At 65.7% G+C, this 15351-nt stretch overlaps 5 protein-coding genes across 5 annotated transcripts in view; 2 read left to right on the top strand and 3 right to left on the bottom strand.

Annotated features, from left to right (window-relative positions):
* Positions 1-1162: 1162 nt before the first annotated feature.
* On the bottom strand, positions 1163-1420 carry EMIHUDRAFT_47635 (hypothetical protein; the record flags this gene model as incomplete). Its single annotated transcript, XM_005760495.1, has 1 exon — positions 1163-1420. A coding segment is annotated over one exon (258 nt), but the record flags the coding sequence as incomplete, so codon positions are not given.
* Positions 1421-2002: 582 nt separating this feature from the next.
* On the top strand, positions 2003-2551 carry EMIHUDRAFT_358957 (hypothetical protein). Its single transcript, XM_005760494.1, has one exon. It carries the CDS (start codon positions 2013-2015, stop codon positions 2466-2468), a length of 456 nt encoding a protein of 151 aa, XP_005760551.1. The 5' UTR covers positions 2003-2012; the 3' UTR covers positions 2469-2551.
* A 269-nt stretch (positions 2552-2820) lies between these two features.
* Positions 2821-4765, bottom strand: EMIHUDRAFT_217668 (hypothetical protein; the record flags this gene model as incomplete). The annotated part of the gene is made up of 9 exons (XM_005760493.1): positions 2821-3124; positions 3460-3547; positions 3605-3716; positions 3763-3933; positions 4009-4030; positions 4180-4286; positions 4390-4494; positions 4562-4591; positions 4673-4765. 9 exons carry the CDS (start codon positions 4763-4765, stop codon positions 2821-2823), a joined length of 1032 nt encoding a protein of 343 aa, XP_005760550.1.
* Positions 4766-8351: 3586 nt separating this feature from the next.
* On the bottom strand, positions 8352-11266 carry EMIHUDRAFT_217667 (hypothetical protein; the record flags this gene model as incomplete). Its single annotated transcript, XM_005760492.1, has 7 exons — positions 8352-8822; positions 8972-9130; positions 9491-9904; positions 10185-10568; positions 10643-10741; positions 10828-10864; positions 11151-11266. The coding sequence occupies 7 exons, from the start codon at positions 11264-11266 to the stop codon at positions 8352-8354; spliced, it is 1680 nt and encodes a 559-aa protein (XP_005760549.1).
* Positions 11267-14043: 2777 nt separating this feature from the next.
* Positions 14044-15351, top strand: part of EMIHUDRAFT_465622 (hypothetical protein) — a 5710-nt gene continuing 4402 nt past the window's right edge. The window contains exons 1-3 of the mRNA XM_005760491.1: positions 14044-14743; positions 14816-14856; positions 14937-15143. Coding sequence (XP_005760548.1) covers positions 14119-14743; positions 14816-14856; positions 14937-15143 — 873 coding nt within the window. The 5' untranslated portion in view covers positions 14044-14118. The remainder of the gene's footprint in view (positions 14744-14815; positions 14857-14936; positions 15144-15351) is intronic.

Genomic DNA, 15351 nt, shown 5'->3' with positions numbered 1-15351 from the left:
CAGGCTCACACGTCACGCGCAGCGCACTCCGCACACAACGCCGCACACACAGGAGTCACAGGACGGGCACGGGCACGGGCCGTCGCGCGTTTCCTGTGCGAGTGGAATGTGAGCCGAGTGCGTGGGGATTAAGGGGCGGCCAAGAACACAGCACTCAGCAGTCTCACGCCAGGGCATGCTTGGTCAGATCCTTCTCCGGCGCGGCGGCGTAGAATAGGCAGAAGACGAGCCTCCTCCCTCCCTCCTGGATGGGCGTGGCGTGGTGGTAGACGCCTGCCCCGAGGTAGACGACGGTGCCGACCGTGTCGTTGGAGTGGGGGATCGCCACCGGCGGCAGCCCTCCGCTCGCCGCGACGGTGAGCTCGCCGCCGCTCTCGAAGCCAACCTCTCCGTCCGGCAGCACCGCGTGGACGACCGTCGAGACGAGGTTCGCCTCTCCGTCGCAGTGCTCGTTGACGCCGCGGTGGAAGCCGTCTCGCTCCCCCTCGTAGTAGGCGCCGAAGGCTCGCTCGAGCTTGACGCGCACGCCGGGGTGGTGCTGCTCCACCACCAGCCTGCACGCCGCGTCGAGCCGCTCGAAAGTCGCCGCCGCGACCTCGGCGCCGTTTAGCACCTTGTTGCGGTTAACGTAGTAAAAGTAGTTCTTGTGGCCAGAGTACTGCTGCTCAAAGTCTGGCCCAAAGGTGTTGCCGTCCTTGGTCAGCAGCGAGGTGGCCTGGAAGAAGTCTCGCGACAAGCCGAGCACCTCCTCCCTCTCCACCACCGCAGGCAGCACCGAGTAGCGGCTGTCGCCCGTGCGGCTCTCCACCGCAGCCGCCACTCGCGCCGCCACCGCGCCATTTGGCTCGGGGGGCCGCTCCCGCAAGACAATCGGCGGCGCAGCGGCGTCCGCCGAGCACGCTCCTCCTGCGCACGGCGCCGCGGCCGCATCGGCGCCGCTCGAGATGCAAACCTCCTCCAGCCTCGGCACGATCTCGGCCGGGACCAAGCGGCTCGCCACCACCTCCTCCTCGCCCTCCTCCTCCTCGATGCCGAGCGCGGCGGCCGCCGCATCCTCGTCGAGCGACTCGAGGAGCGCCACCACCAGGTCGCCCTTGCCCGCCCGCTCCGCGTCCATCGCCGCCGTGTTGCCGGCCGCGTTGCGTAGCATCAAGTCGCAGCCACCGCTTGCGAGGAGCACCTCAACCGCCGCGAGCTTTGACGTGAAGACAGCCCAGTGCAGGGCGGTGTTGCCGAGCGAGTTGATTGCGTTCACGTCGGCACCAGCGCCCATGAGCTCGCGCAGCGCGTCGGCGTGCCCGTTCGCGGCGGCCATCATCAGCGCCGTCGAGCGGTTAGCGTCACGGCCGTCGATCGGCGCGCCGCTGGCCAGCGCAGCCCGGACCTCGTCAGTGTCGCCTGCACGGGCGGCAAAAATGAGGTCGTCGATGAGCTCGTCCAGCTCCTGCGGCTCGCCGTGCGGCGGCTGGTCACAGCAGCGCTTGCACAGGTACCAGCCGTCGCCGGCCTCACACCCGGGACACGCCAGCATCGGCGCGCCGATCGGGATGTCGGCTCCGCACGGGCCGTCGCAGCAGCAGTCGTGGTCCGGGGCGGTCACGTGGGAGAGCGGAGTCGAGCAGCGGCCGCAGAGCGTCATGGTTGTGCTAGATGGCAGCAGTGGCAGCAGCAGCGGCAGCAGCAGCGGCAGTAGTAGCGGCAGCGTTGAGCCAGCTGTGTAGCCAGCTGCGGGTCGTGCCGGGGGGCGTGCCGGCGTCGTGGTACGCGGACCCAGTTTTCTTTTCTCTAATGTCGGTTGCCTCAAACCGTTAACAAGCACGCCCTCCCTGCGGGATTGGGAAGGCAAGTGCGTCTGATTCACGCCGCGTCTCCGAGTAAGCTCCCCCCCCTCCCATCCGGGCAATCGAACCCTCCATTGGGGAGGGGGGTGGGGGTGGGTGGGTGGGTGGGGGGGGGGGGGGGGGCCTGGGGGTACCCCGACCGGGCTGCAACCACGCCGCGCACCTAAAAACATGGTGGTTCCATCCCCAGCGCGAGCGGTTGCGGGGGCGGCCCCCCCTTTTGTCGAAAACTCCGCCGGGGCCAACTCGAGCCTGTTGGGCATCCCGGGCACGGGGGAGCTAAAAAAAACGCGGGCCGGCAACCTCTGCATGGCTCGGGCGGTCTTCACGCAGGACCCACCGGGAGCGGACGAGGGCCGCGTGACTGTGAGCAGCCCTTGCTTCGACACGGGCAGCGGTGCGTGGCGGGCGGTCTACACGGGCGACGCGCCAACCTTTGGCTGGGCGCTGGACTACGAGAGAAGCACGGTGCTGTACTCGGCCTCGCGGGTCGAAGCTGCGCGCCCCGGCGGCACCGTCAAGGCGCGCGGCATCATTCGGGCAGCCAAACGCAGCGAGCCAAACAAGCTCGCGCCGGTGGGCACATTTGAGGCGCAGGCCAAGCTCCCGGCCAGCGCCAGCAGATGATGAGACGACTCTCGCAACACGGTGTCCGCGTACCCATTGTATAGCTAGATCTAATAAGAATACAGAAAACAATGTACAATCGCTGTGCCGTCAGGGCACAGGCTGAGCCCTGGTGAGTGGTGGGTCATCGAGTGGACGAGGCCACACGGCTCAGGGCACAGGGGGCCGTGCGCCCGAAAAATACCCGAACGGCGCGGCCGCGCGGCCTGAACAGAGCAAGGCCACGAGACAGGGCCAGTCGTCCGGTCGGCGGTCGCCTTAAGCCAGTCGCCGCCGCCTCCTCGGCTTGCGCTCTCCTCTGCCACGCTGGTCCCTGCCACACGTGAGCGCGCGCGAGTGCGGGCGTCCTTCGTCACGAGAGGGAGAGCTCGTTGACGAGGGGGTCGAGGCTCTCTTCCGGCTTTGGCACGCCCGCGACGGGGCAGCACTCCACCCCGATGGTCGGGCGGGTGATTGCCTCGACCTGCTGCTGCGCGAGGAGCGGGTTCTCGACCCACGTCTTGTAGAACTGGAAGGGGCAGGTCGCCACGCCCTTGTCGCCGTCGCCAGAGTTGTACACCCCCGTGTAGCCGCGGTGCAGCAGCTTGAAGAGGTGGTTCTGCGCCTGGTCCGTCTCCCGCGCGTCGCGGATGCCGGAGATGGAGAGCTGCGCGTACCTGCGGCCGGCGGCGGGCGTGTGGCGAGGAGCGAGGGAAGGGGCGAGGCGGGGGGGCGAGGGAGGGGCGAGGGGAGGGGCGGTGGACGGGCGGCGGGGCGGTGGCGGGGGCAGGCGCATTGCATCTCGTCGGGGCAGATGTGGGGAGATATGGGGAGATATGGGGAGGCGCACTGCATCTCGTCGGGGCAGATGTGGGGAGATATGGGGAGATATGGGGAGGCGCATTGCATCTCGTCGGGGCAGATGTGGGGAGATATGGGGAGATATGGGGAGGCGCATTGCATCTCGTCGGGGCAGATGTGGGGAGATATGGGGAGATATGGGGAGGCGCACTGCATCTCGTCGGGGCAAGTGCCGCACTCGCCGAGCGACCGTCCGTCCGCCCCGACGATGGCGGAGTGGCCGAAGTATGTGTAGACGCCTGGAGCCGGGGACGTGCCGTGGACGTGTCGTGAACAGACCTGGGGTGTGAACAGACCTGGGGTGGAGGAGAGGGCAAAAGCGTGTGTGCGGACGCCGTCGTTCCCGGCGGCGTTTGCGACGGCGACGTAGACATTGTTCATCCAGGCCATGCACTTCGCGACGAGGACCTGGCCGGAGGAAGAGGGAGGGGTGGGGGAGGCGGGGGTGGGGTACCGTTGCTGCCGCGCGGTCGCTCGCCTGCTGCTCCTTGGCGGGGTACATGTACCCCTGGCAGCGGACGACAAGCTCGGCGCCCTTCATCGCGCAGTCGCGCCAGATCTCGGGGTAGTTGCCGTCGTCGCAGATGATGAGCGAGATCTTGAGCCCCTTCGGGCCGACGCTCACCTACCGTGCCAGAGGCATCTCGGGTGCACCTCGGGCACACCTCGGATCTTGAGCCCCTTCGGGGCCGACGCTCACGTGCGTCGTGTCGCCCGGGTACCTGGCGAGGGTATGCAGGGTCAGGCCTAGCGTCGGGGCGGGCAGCGAGGGGAGCGGTGCCGGGAGGCGCGCGCACACACACACACCAGCCCTCGATGGGTGAGGGTGAGGGTGAGGGTGAGGGAAGGGTGAGGGTGAGGGTTAGCGCACCAGCCCTCGATGGGGCACCACGGGAGGATCTTGCGGTACTTTTGGACGACCTCTCCCTTGTCGTTGACGAGCACGAGCGTGTTGTACGGGTGCTTGCGCGGGTGCTCCTGTGTGGTGGGCTGCGGTCAGGGTTAGGGTTGGGTTTGGGCAGTGTGGGGCGCGGGTGCTTGCGCGGTGCTCCTCGTGCCGCTCTCCGGTGAGGGAAAAGACGCCCCAGACGCCGGCCTGCTTGCACGCCTCTCCAAAGGCGTCCGTCTCGGGCCCGGGGATGGTGGTGGCGGTCGCCATCATCTCCTCCTTGTCGTACATGATGCCCTGGGTCGAGTACTCTGGGAAGATGATCAGGTCCATGCCCGGGGCCCTGCTTTGTACCCTTCACGACCTCGCAGATCTTGCGCACGTTGGCCATCACCTGTGTACACGGCGCACGAGGCAGGGCATCAGCTCAGGAGACGGTGCTATCTCGCCGGCTCTCTCGCGCTCGTCCCATCACCTCCTCATGCGTGTGGAGGCGCGGCATCTTGTACTGGAAGACGCAAGTCCCGACCGTGTCTGGGCTGGACGAGATGTCTCCGTGGCGCGACATGAGCGGTGCGAACCGATATCCGACAAGAAGTCGCCTGCTCCACAGATGTACCCCGCCAGTCAGGTCCTCCTAGCCCGCTCGACAGTCGAGAACGGAGAAAGAGAGACGAGCTAGGCAGGCAACGCCGGCCAAAGGCGCGTGGCAAAGGCACACTTCCAAATGCAGGCAGTCGAGGGAATGTAGCTAGAGGCAGCGCACCGAGCCAAGCGGGGGTGGTGGGCGACCTCTTCCTATCAGCAGGACTGATAAAAAGAATTCGCGCGCGTTGCAATGGCCCGCTTGTGCCCATCCCTAGGGTGGGCGACGGATAGCGCACCACACACCTCTCCTTAAAATCCCTGTGTGGTGGCGGCGTGCCGTCCTCCCATCCCTCCCTTGGGTTGTCTGCTTTCTTTCTTTCTTTTTGTGCCGCAGCAATGAACAGCTTCAGCTCGTTCACGTCTCGGCCACGCGATACGCCCATCACGGCAGGCACTGCCAGCCAGGCACAACCTAGGCGCTAGGGCACAACAAGCTCGCCTCGAAGCATTCTCCCGGCGATGCTAGGCGATGTACCCCCTAGGAGTAGGTGTGGCTGAGAGAGAGATTTTTAGCAATACCAAACAACTCTAACACTCACACGTCATTTGGGGCCTGGAGCCCTGTTCACGCGCGCGCGAGACGTGCAGACAGGGTTGCCAGGTGAGAGCGAATGGCGCGGTTCACGCCTCGCACAACAGAGAGAGAGATGCGCTCTGCATGGTGGGACATAAAAGAAAGCGAGTACTTGGGCGAGTAGGCCGTGCGGTCGACGCTGCCGCGCGCGGCTTTGCGCGCGAGGCGGCGCAGCTTGAGAACGGCGGTGGGCGAGAAGCCGCCGCCGAACGTCTCGTGGAGCAGCAGGTTGAAGTTATTGCGCTTGACAAAGATCGCGTCGTGGTAGAAACCGCGATGCGCCTTGACGTAGCCGTGGCCGTTCTTGTGGTCGAAGGGTTGGCCGGGCTGCCCGCGCGCCTTGCAGCCCATGTTTAGGCGGCGGGCCTTCTCTTCGGTGTTGCCGAAGGCGTAGGAGTGGCCAACGGAGGCGGGCGTGCCGCCACTCGAGGCGTTGCCAACGCCCGCCGAGGAGGTCTTGAGGAGGGGCGTCCAGAGCTTGACTTCATTCACCTCATCGCATCCTCCCGGGCCAGCGTGGGGTTCCGCGAGGTCGACCTTGTACCCCTCGTTGTACTGCCGGGTGAGCTCTGGTTTCTCCTTGTCACCGTGCACGACCGGCGCGTTGGCCGGGGCGCGCATCGCGTCCGCCCAGGCGGCGAGGACGCCGTCGTGGGGCCGCCGGTGGTGGGCCTTGTTGTAAAGGTAGTCGCCGAAGAAATCGACTGGCATGCCCCGCTCGAGCGCGACCCGAAGGGTGGGAAGCGCCACGGAGAGCCAAAGGCCGAGCTTCCGCTGGAGCTCGTCCTGGAGGGTGTCGGAGGAGAGGGCGGTGGCGTACGTACCGTCGACACGGACATCGAAGGCTTTGCCGGCGAAAGGCGTTGAGGCGGAGACGAAGCGCGAGGCTTCGCGGTTGTTGACGGCGCTGTCTCCGAGGGACGGGTTGTTCTTGACGTGCACGTCCCGCGCCTTGACGAGCTCCTGGTGCGCGTACCAGTCCTTGTGATTCTTGATGGCAGCGAGCGCCCGCGGCCGCGGGTACGTGGATTTGCAAGTGCCATTGAGAATCGCGTCGGTAGCTGGAAGGGACTCGGGCTCGGGGAGCGGGACGCTCTTGGGGTAGAACTCAGTCAGGTAGCCGCCGCGGACGGTGTAGTACTTGGTTTTGTCGCGGGCGGCGCGCTTCTCGCACACCTCCTTCCAGTCCGAGAGGGCGGACTCGTAGGTGGCGATGGCTGCGGCGATGGTGGGGTACTTGGACGCACCTCCCTCGTCGAGGGCGAAGTCGGGGTTGTGGGCGACGAGGGTGCGCCAGTTCTTGAGGAGCGACATGGAGAAGTCGCTGTCGGCTCGCGTGAAGGCGGTGTCGATGTTGCACCCGCCCATCTCGGTCGGCAGCTGCGCCTGGAGCCACGCGAGGTCGCGGAGCGCCTGGGGCGAGGCGTCGGCGCGAGCAATGCTCTCAAAGGACTTGCGGATGCGGTTGTGCGCAAACTCGAGAGCGTCGCACGCGACATTGGGCGGCGTGATGCCGGCAATGTACTTGGTCTTTGCGCAGGCAATCCGTTGGACGAGGTTGAGGCGGAGCTGCGAGGTGTTGGTGACGCAGTCAGTGTCGACGATCGTGTCGATGACGTCGAGCGGCGCGAGCTTCTTCCTGAGGTGCGCGGTGAGCTCCTTCTTGCAGGCTTCCGGGTCGCCAAAGAAGGTGCCGACGGCCTTGAAGCAGTCCACTCGCCCCGTGGGTTTGCCCTCCTTGTCGCGGTGCGCCGGCGAGCCCCGGAGCCAGCCCGGAGCGCACGAGAGGTCGCCCTCGGGCGAGTAGATGAGCGACTTGCTGACGCCGTCGAATTTGTTTGTGTGGCTGTGCGCAAGCAAAGCAAATAATAATATAATTATTAAGAGCAGCGCACAGCGAGCGTAAGGCCGACCGCCCTCCTATGGCATGTGTTGCATCATCTCCCGGGCGCGGACGCGGCCGGTGAGCGGCATGTTGTGCGAGTATATGGGCCAAAAGCGTCGAAAATGTCCCAAAAAGCGTGTCTCGAGTTTGTGGCAGCCCCACAGCCGGCGCGCGCCGCCAGGAAGCACCGCTCGCGTGTCGGCGGCACTCCCTGGCACCCAGTGAGTGCCGCGAACCGACCAGACCGAACAGGCTCGATGCCGCGCTCGCTGTGGGGCTGCCACAAAGTCGCCGCCGAGCGTGCCACCGACGGCGTCCCGGCGGAGGTGATGGAGTGTGAGACCTGAGGCTGCGGAGGTGACGCCTGAGGTACCGGCCCGTGTACGGCGACTCAGCCGGCGACCGCCACGGGCTCAGACGAGACTTGTCGACGCGTTCCGGCTCAGCTTCACCGTGGTCATCGGGCGTCTGTCGACGTCAGGACCACCCATACAGCTCGCGGGTTTGAGGTCGCAAGAGCCAAGATGGTGGCGTTTGGACATCCCAACCATCACACAAGACAGCCTGTAGGTGATGGCGGGACGGCGCAGTGTTTGTGGCACTCGGCAGTAGGCACCCGCGGCACAGCCCCGCGGTCGGCTCTCGCGGGCTGCGGAACCGGCCCCAGAAGGGGACGGTCCGGGCGAGTGTGGCAGCTCCTGCGCTAGTATGGGCACCCTCTATCACAACACTACTGATCCTGGCCATTAGAGCTGCCAGGGATAGCGTCAGGAGCTGGTAGTAGTCAAAACCCCTCATATTTGAGACATCGTGGCCCATATACTCGCACAACGAGCCGAGCGGTGTGTAAAAAAGAAATGGGATATGACCCGCGCAAAAAAAACTCGCAGCTCGGGTTTCGACTTCGACGGGCCGGTCGGGATCCTCCACTGCGTGTAAAACGTAATAGCAACATAATGAACACCACGGACAGTGAAAGTTGCAGCCACATAGCCGGGTCCTACGTACGTCTGTGCACAGAGCCTCTCCTCTCGTCCTCGCTACGGCCTACGCCCCGCCCGTCTCGGCCCCCGGCACGGCGGCGGCGTCCACATCGTCGTGCGCGCCGCGGCTCACGGCGTGGAGCGGCTCGACGGTGGCGGCGGCGTCGCGCCCGAAGCGGCAGCCCGCCGCGGCGTAGACTGTTGCGCAGAGGAGGACGCAGCCGGCGAGGCCGACAAAGGTGACTTGCGCGACGGGCCCGTACTCCTCCTCCCCGCGGCTCGTGCGGCGGATGGACGGCTCGCCGACGGAGGCGCCGAGCCAGATCGGCCCGACCACCCCTCCGGCGGATGCTGCGATCGAGAGGAGGGAGGAGAGGAGCGCCTGGTGCTTCGAGCCCTCGACGAGCTTCGAGAAGACGGAGCGGTTCGGCGCAAAGACGAAGGGGATGTTCCAAAGCAGGAGCAGCTCGCCGAGCAGGAAGGCGTACAGCGGCATGTCGTACCGCCAGACGAGCAGCACGTACGCGACGCCGCACTCGTAGCAGCAGCACGAGAACAGGACCATCCGCCTGCGGGGCACGAGCTCCGCAAGGCGCGTCGCCGGCGCGGGGCGCGGGGGTGCGCGAGAGGCGAGGCGCGCCGGTCGGTCAGCAGCGGCGCGGCGCGGCGAGGCGGTCGCGCCACGAAACGCTCGAGCGCCTTGACGTCGCTGCGGCCGACCGCCTCGTCGGCCTCGAGGTTTGCCGCGAGCCTGGCTGCGCGTGTTGACCACGCGGCGGTGGCGTCGGCCGAGGCGGGCGAGGAGGCGAGGAGCGAGACCAGACCGCGCTCGAGCTCGAGCGCCTGGGGCGGGGGAGGGGGCGGGATGCGTGGGCCCACCCGAACCCTTGGGCGGGGGACGCCGCTCGGGCGGCACAAGCTAGAGGCCTCGAGTCGAGGTACCTGGGGAGTGGACTACCTTGAACGAGCTACCTGGGGCTTGGCCTTGTGGCTGCGGGGCGCCTCGGCCTCCTCTCGGCCTCCTCTCGGCCTCCTCTCGGCCTCCTCTCGGCCTCCTCTCGGCCTCCTCTCGGCCTCCTCTCGGCCTCCTCTCGGCCACACATCTCGCCGCGCCTCGGCCGCGTGCCCCTCTGCCGCTGCGTCGAGCAGCCGCTTGCGCAGGGCTCGGATCGGCGCGAGCGGGTGGCGCGAGACGCGCATCACGGCGAGGTTGAGCCCGATCATCAGCACGGCGATGGCGAGGTAGACGAACGAGTTTTGCAGCGCCGAGAAGCCGAAGGCGGCCTTTGTGACCGGGACGACGAGCGCCTCGCTGGTGGCGATCGTGAGGTTGAAGGTGAAGGTCGCGGTGAAGCATGCGAGCACGGGCAGCGATCGCAGCTCTCGCAGCACGCCCTTGGCTGCGTCGCACTTTCGGCCCGGGGGCGCAGCGGGGTCGGAGGTGTACGGCGGCGGCTCCGGCAGGAGAGTGAGCAGCGCGACCAGCTGGAGGAGCACGAGGGCGGCCATGAGCAGGCCGGGAGAGTTGTTTGGGTTGACGCGCAGCGTCGCGCCGCCCGGCAGGGGCAGGGTCGCGTGTAGCTGCGCGAGGAGCGCGTTGAAGGCGGGCCCGACCACCTATGAAGGTTCCAGAGGAGAGGTCATGGAAGGGTCCAGACAGGAGCGCGTTGAAGGCGGGCCCGACCACCTATGAAGGTTCCAGAGGAGAGGTCATGGAAGGGTCCAGACAGGAGCGCGTTGAAGGCGGGCCCGACCACCTATGAAGGTTCCAGAGGAGAGGTCATGGAAGGGTCCAGACAGGAGCGCGTTGAAGGCGGGCCCGACCACCTATGAAGGTTCCAGAGGAGAGGTCATGGAAGGGTCCAGACAGGAGCGCGTTGAAGGCGGGCCCGACCACCATCCCGAGAGGGAAGGCGAGGGAGAGCTTGGCCATGGTGCCCGTGCGGCTCGAGGGCTCGACGGTGCGCGAGACATAGGCAAAGGAGAGGGACGAGTTCGCTGCTCCCGCACCAGAGAGCAGCCTGCCAGCGAGCATGAAGAGCCAGCTCCCGCCTAGCCCGGCGAAGGCGTAGAGCGCGTTTCCTGCCGCGGCGGCGAGCAGCGTCACCGCGTACACCTCCTTGAAGCTGCGCTGGTCGCACCAGATGCCGACGAGCGGCTTGAGGAGCAGACTCGCGAGGGAGAAGGAGGCGATCACGATGCCGTACTCGTTTGCGAGGCCGTGGCGCGTGTCGGAGGGCTCGACCTCGTTCAAGTAGTTCCATAAGGACGGCATCACAACCTGAGCAGGGACGGGCGAGCAGAAGTGTGCACATGAGTGCGGGCAGCTCAATTCGACTAGCCGCTGGCACGCACCGAGTACTCCGTCGCATCCATGAAGGAAATGAGCATGAGGAGATTGATGGCAAAGTCATAGCGAGCGGGTGGCGGCGTCGCCGCGGATAGGAGAGGGTCCTGGGAGGGCATGGAGAAAGCCTTCACCCCTAAACCAACCGCAGGCAGCGTCTCGCCCACAAACACGAAAAAAACCTTCGACGCACTTTCGCCGGCGGAAACGACCACCGCTCCTTAAAATCCCTGTGTGGTGGCGGCGTGCCGTCCTCCCATCCCTCCCTTGGGTTGAGAATTCAGTCATCTTCTAAGCCGCGCGTGGACACTAGAGGAGCCGGGGCCCGGTTTCCGCAGTGCTGCGCGGCGCATGGTGCCTCCGGACATTCGACTTGGACATTCGTCGGTCGACTGCGTCGCCTTTTCTTTGAATACCCCTGAATGAAGGAACTTCCGCGCCCCAACCTACTAACCTATCACAACGCACCTCGTGCACGGCCTACTCCACTCCCGCGCCGTCCCGCGCCGTCCTCACTTGAGCGTGCTGAGGTACGCCACCACGTCCACTCGGTCCTTCTCCTTCTTGAAGCCCGGGAAGGCCATCGAGGTGCCCTTGACCACCTCCTTTGGCTTGGCCAGGAAAGAGAGCATCGTCTCCTCAGTCCAGGTCGAGTTGAAAAAGGTGAAAGAAAGTGTGGGCGACGGCTAGCGCATCACACCCCTCTCCTTCAAATCCCTGTGTGGTGGCGGCGTGTCGTCCTCCCATCCCTCCCTTGGGTTGTAAGTTTTTTCTTTCTTTTCCGTTCGCCTTTCGCCGCGTCTGCTTGGGGTGACTCGGAATAGCTGATCGTAACTGGCCAACACCGACCGTGGAAGGTATAGAGAGTGGCAATCTTAGCCCGGTCGAACACCTCGGGTCTGAAAGGAGGTGATTTGGAGTACTACAGTACAGGTACACAGTATTTGCAGTAGACACCCTCTAATGTGAATGTGTATGTGTGTGATGTGTGTGTAGTGTGAATTTAGGGGCCGGTGCGCTGCCGCTTGGCGGCAGTCGCCTCCGCATACGCGGCCTCGAGCTTGCGGCTCAGCTCGCTCTCCCGCCTCGACTGAGGCTGGGGGGGGAGCACCATCGTGATCTCCATCTCCATGATCTCGTCCAGCGTCGTTGGCTCAGTCTCGATGGCGCCGCCCTCGTGCGTGACCCGCTTGTAGAACTTGACCTCCTCATTGAAGCCGGCGACCACCTTCACCACCTCAGCGAGCCGCTGCAAGCAGAGGGTGGGAGGTCATGATATCTCATTGTGGGTGGCGGGAAGGCAGTGGCTGGTGACGCGGCTGCTGGCAAGCGCGCGCGCCTTGGCGAGGTACTTGGGAGTGGTGATGAAGTGCTTGCGGTAGTAGTGGACGTTGGTCCAGCCCTCGGTGCCCTCGTAGTACAGGTTGGCGTACTTGATGTCGCGTCCAGTCGTCCTGCCCTGGAAGATGATAGCCTTCATCTTGGCGCGGTCGAACGGCGTCATCTTTGGATGAATCTCTTCGTGCGAGTCGAGGACCTTGAAGAGCTTCGTGTTGAGCTCGTCCTAGCGATATGGGGAGTCAGGATGAGCCCCGCGCGGGAGGGCGCTGGGCGAGAGGGGTTTCGAACCCGTCCGGTCTTGTCCATGCCGGGTTCGACATAGCAGACGCCGGTGCTCGGCTCGACGGTGCACTCGACCGTGTGCTGATGGAACGGTGCGGGGTCAGGGCGGTGGGTGGGGTGTGCGGCCGGGAGCGGGGAGAACACCTCGTGTTCGACGCTGTCGCCGAAGACCGTGTCCTTGCCCACCTTCTTGGCCGGCGTTGGAGTCTCGCTTGCCGGCGTGAGACAGTCTTCGCCCTGTGGGGTGCGGGCCGATGTGCTTGGGCGCGTAGGGCGGGCGGGGGGGGACGCGCGCGCGGGGGGGGGGGGGGGGCACCCAGTCCGTCGCCGCAGCCTTGCCCTTGGGGGTCTCACTCGGCCATAGCGAAGATGCGCAGGTGCGCAGGTCCGAGCTGCACTGGAGGTGGCAACTCGTCGGAGCTTCCGGGGTAACACGAATGGGGTCCCTGGTCGTTTCCGCAGGCGAAAGGACAAGACGCATTTTCAAAAAACCTTCGCTGCACTTTCGCCGGCGGAAACGACCACCGCTCCTTAAAAATCCCTGTGTGGTGGCGGTGTGCCGTCCTCCCATCCCTCCCTTGGGTTGTCTGTTTTTTTTTACGACCACCGCTCCCTGGCGTGGCATATCTCGTCAACCTGCATGATGGGCGGGGAACCTCCGTCGCTGGATCTCGAAAGAATTTCGGCGCTATTAACAAACACAACTCCCTCTCACAGCAGACAGGCTGCTCGACACAGGTGCGAACGAACTGGGAGAGAGAGATTTTAGAAAACCAACAAGAAATCACGACTCTCACAGTGATTTGGGCTCAGCAGCTTGTCAGCCCTCAGCCGAAGCTGGGGCCGGTCCCGTAGCCGAGAGAGCCCGCGCCGAAACCGCCGATGAGTTCGACGTGGTCGGGGGGCCTTCGTTGCGGAGAGGCCAGCGAGATGGCGATCGCTGTACTTCATGGCGCCCTCAAAAACACTGCTCACTGGGGCTGGCTGACAAGCCAGAGGTCGATACTCTGGACGACCCATATAGGATGCCACGAATGCCTGGAGGAGAGGGAGGCGAGGCCAGAGGCAGGCTCAGCTGCTCTCGGGTGATCTCGCTTTGGTGGCCGAAGGACCCGATGGTCCTGTCACATTCGCGTTCCGAGTCGTGGGGAACTGGCGCGTGGCCGTGGGAAAGAAGTTTATCAGTGCACGCGACAGACAAGCAATTTGGTATTGCTAAAAATCAGACAGACAAGGCGCGGGCGCGACGGCTTCAGAAGCCGTCACCCCCACCACAGGAGCAAAAGTAAGGCCGAACGGGTGGGCGCGCGGAGGGGTTGTTTGGTTTGGCGAGCCAAATAAATAAATAAATAGAGCAGTCATCTCCAGGGAGAGATGGGCGACGCACACGAACACAGAGGGACAGTGCGCACCCCGCCCCGCTCGCAGGGCGTGCATCACACAGGTGGACTGTGTGACTCCTCGGGTTTCTGGGACTCAGAGGTGTGCTAGTCGCTATTCTCCGACAATTCCGACATATCTGACGGGCAGTTCGGGCTCGAGCGGTCGCGGTCGCGGCCAGCGCGTGAGGCCTGGCTAGGGTTGCCGGGCGAGAGCTCGACCCACGCGCCGGAGCGCGCGTGGTGCTTGAGCAGCCGGGCGGTCGCCGCAGCCACCTCGAAGGGTAGCTCGTCGAGCCACTCGCCGAATGTGCCCTCGTCCTGCGCCGCAGCGAGGAATTGCTCACCTAAGCCGTGGCGCTAGGCTCCAGCAGCGGCATTTCTTTTTTCCCTCAGCTCTCCATCATCCTCTCTCGCCGCCGGCCCGCACCACCAGCGTTTGTGTGTGAGCTCTCTTGGAGCCCGCTCCAGGTTACCCAGCGATGTCTCAAGCGTTCTTGCAGCTCGAGTTCCGCGTGCGCCACTCGCCGGCGCGGCGCGGCGAGGAGGTCTACGCGGTCGGCGAGCACCCTTCGCTCGGCTGCTGGGATCCGGCGCAGGCGGTGAAGCTGCGGCACTCGCCCGGGGAGGGCGTCTGGCTCTCGGCGCCAGTCTCCGTACCGGCGGGCGTCTCCATCCAGTACAAGTACCTCCTCTTCTGCGAGGGCCGCTTCGAGCGCTGGGAGGCGTTCGACGGCAACCGGACCATCGGCGCGGCGACCAGCCGCGCCGGCTCGCGCCACAGCCTCGTGCCTCCCGACGACGAGCTGGACGTGCTCCCGGCGCCGCCCGAGCCGCGCTGGAGCGCCGGGGCCTCCACGCCGCCTCCGACGCCCGCCGGCCTCGCCGAGGCGGACGGCACCACCGGCGTGAGCGGCCAGCTGAGCGCGCTCGACGTCGGCGAGGGCGGGTCTGTGATTGTGGTGTCGTACATACTGCCGCTGCTCATCACGCGGGAGCGAGAGACGGCCTCGTGGGCCATCGACTGGAACCTCGACTCGGTCCTCGCGCGGCGCGCCTCCGCAGGCCGCGCCGAGGGCAAGCGAGTCCTTTGGATCGGCTGCCCGGGTGCAGAGACACGCGAGGAGCCGCTAGTGCGAGGGCCTGCTCTGATGTGGCTCGCGGGGCGGTGTCGCGTAGGCGTGGCGGTGGCGGAGGCGGACCGGGCCTCGCTGACGGAGGCGAGGCCCCCCCCTCCTCCCTCTTCTCCCTCTTCTACCACCCCACCCCCGCCACCCCACCCCTCCGCACCTCTTCACAGGCACTTGTCCACTACTCGGCCGTCCCCGTCTTCCTCGAGCCGGAGACGCAGAAGGCGCCCCTTCGCCCCGCCACACCTCGCCCGCGCCAACTCGTGTTCGACTCGCCGTCACCCCCGTCTCCCGCCTTCTCTCACACACTGGTCGGCTCTCCTCAGGTCTTCTACACTGACTTCTGCCGCGCCTTCCTCTGGCCCGTCTTCCACAACGTCATCAAGGAGAGCAACCCAACCCCAACCCACTCACCACCACCACCTCCACAACCACCGCCGCCGCCGCCGCCGCCGCCGCCGCCGCCGCCCCCGCCGCCGCCACGCCCCTGCTTTTTAGCAACGCGTGTTAGTGCTGAGCTGTCCCCCCAAAGTATACGATCTGACTTGGGCCTAATGCTTGACCATTGAAAAAAAAATTGTTTTG

This window comes from Emiliania huxleyi (genome assembly GCF_000372725.1).
Source record: "Emiliania huxleyi CCMP1516 unplaced genomic scaffold EMIHUscaffold_75, whole genome shotgun sequence".
Lineage (NCBI taxonomy): Eukaryota > Haptophyta > Isochrysidales > Noelaerhabdaceae > Emiliania > Emiliania huxleyi.
The sequence above is the reverse complement of the archived record's forward strand: the minus strand, read 5'-3'. Positions and strand labels throughout refer to the sequence as shown.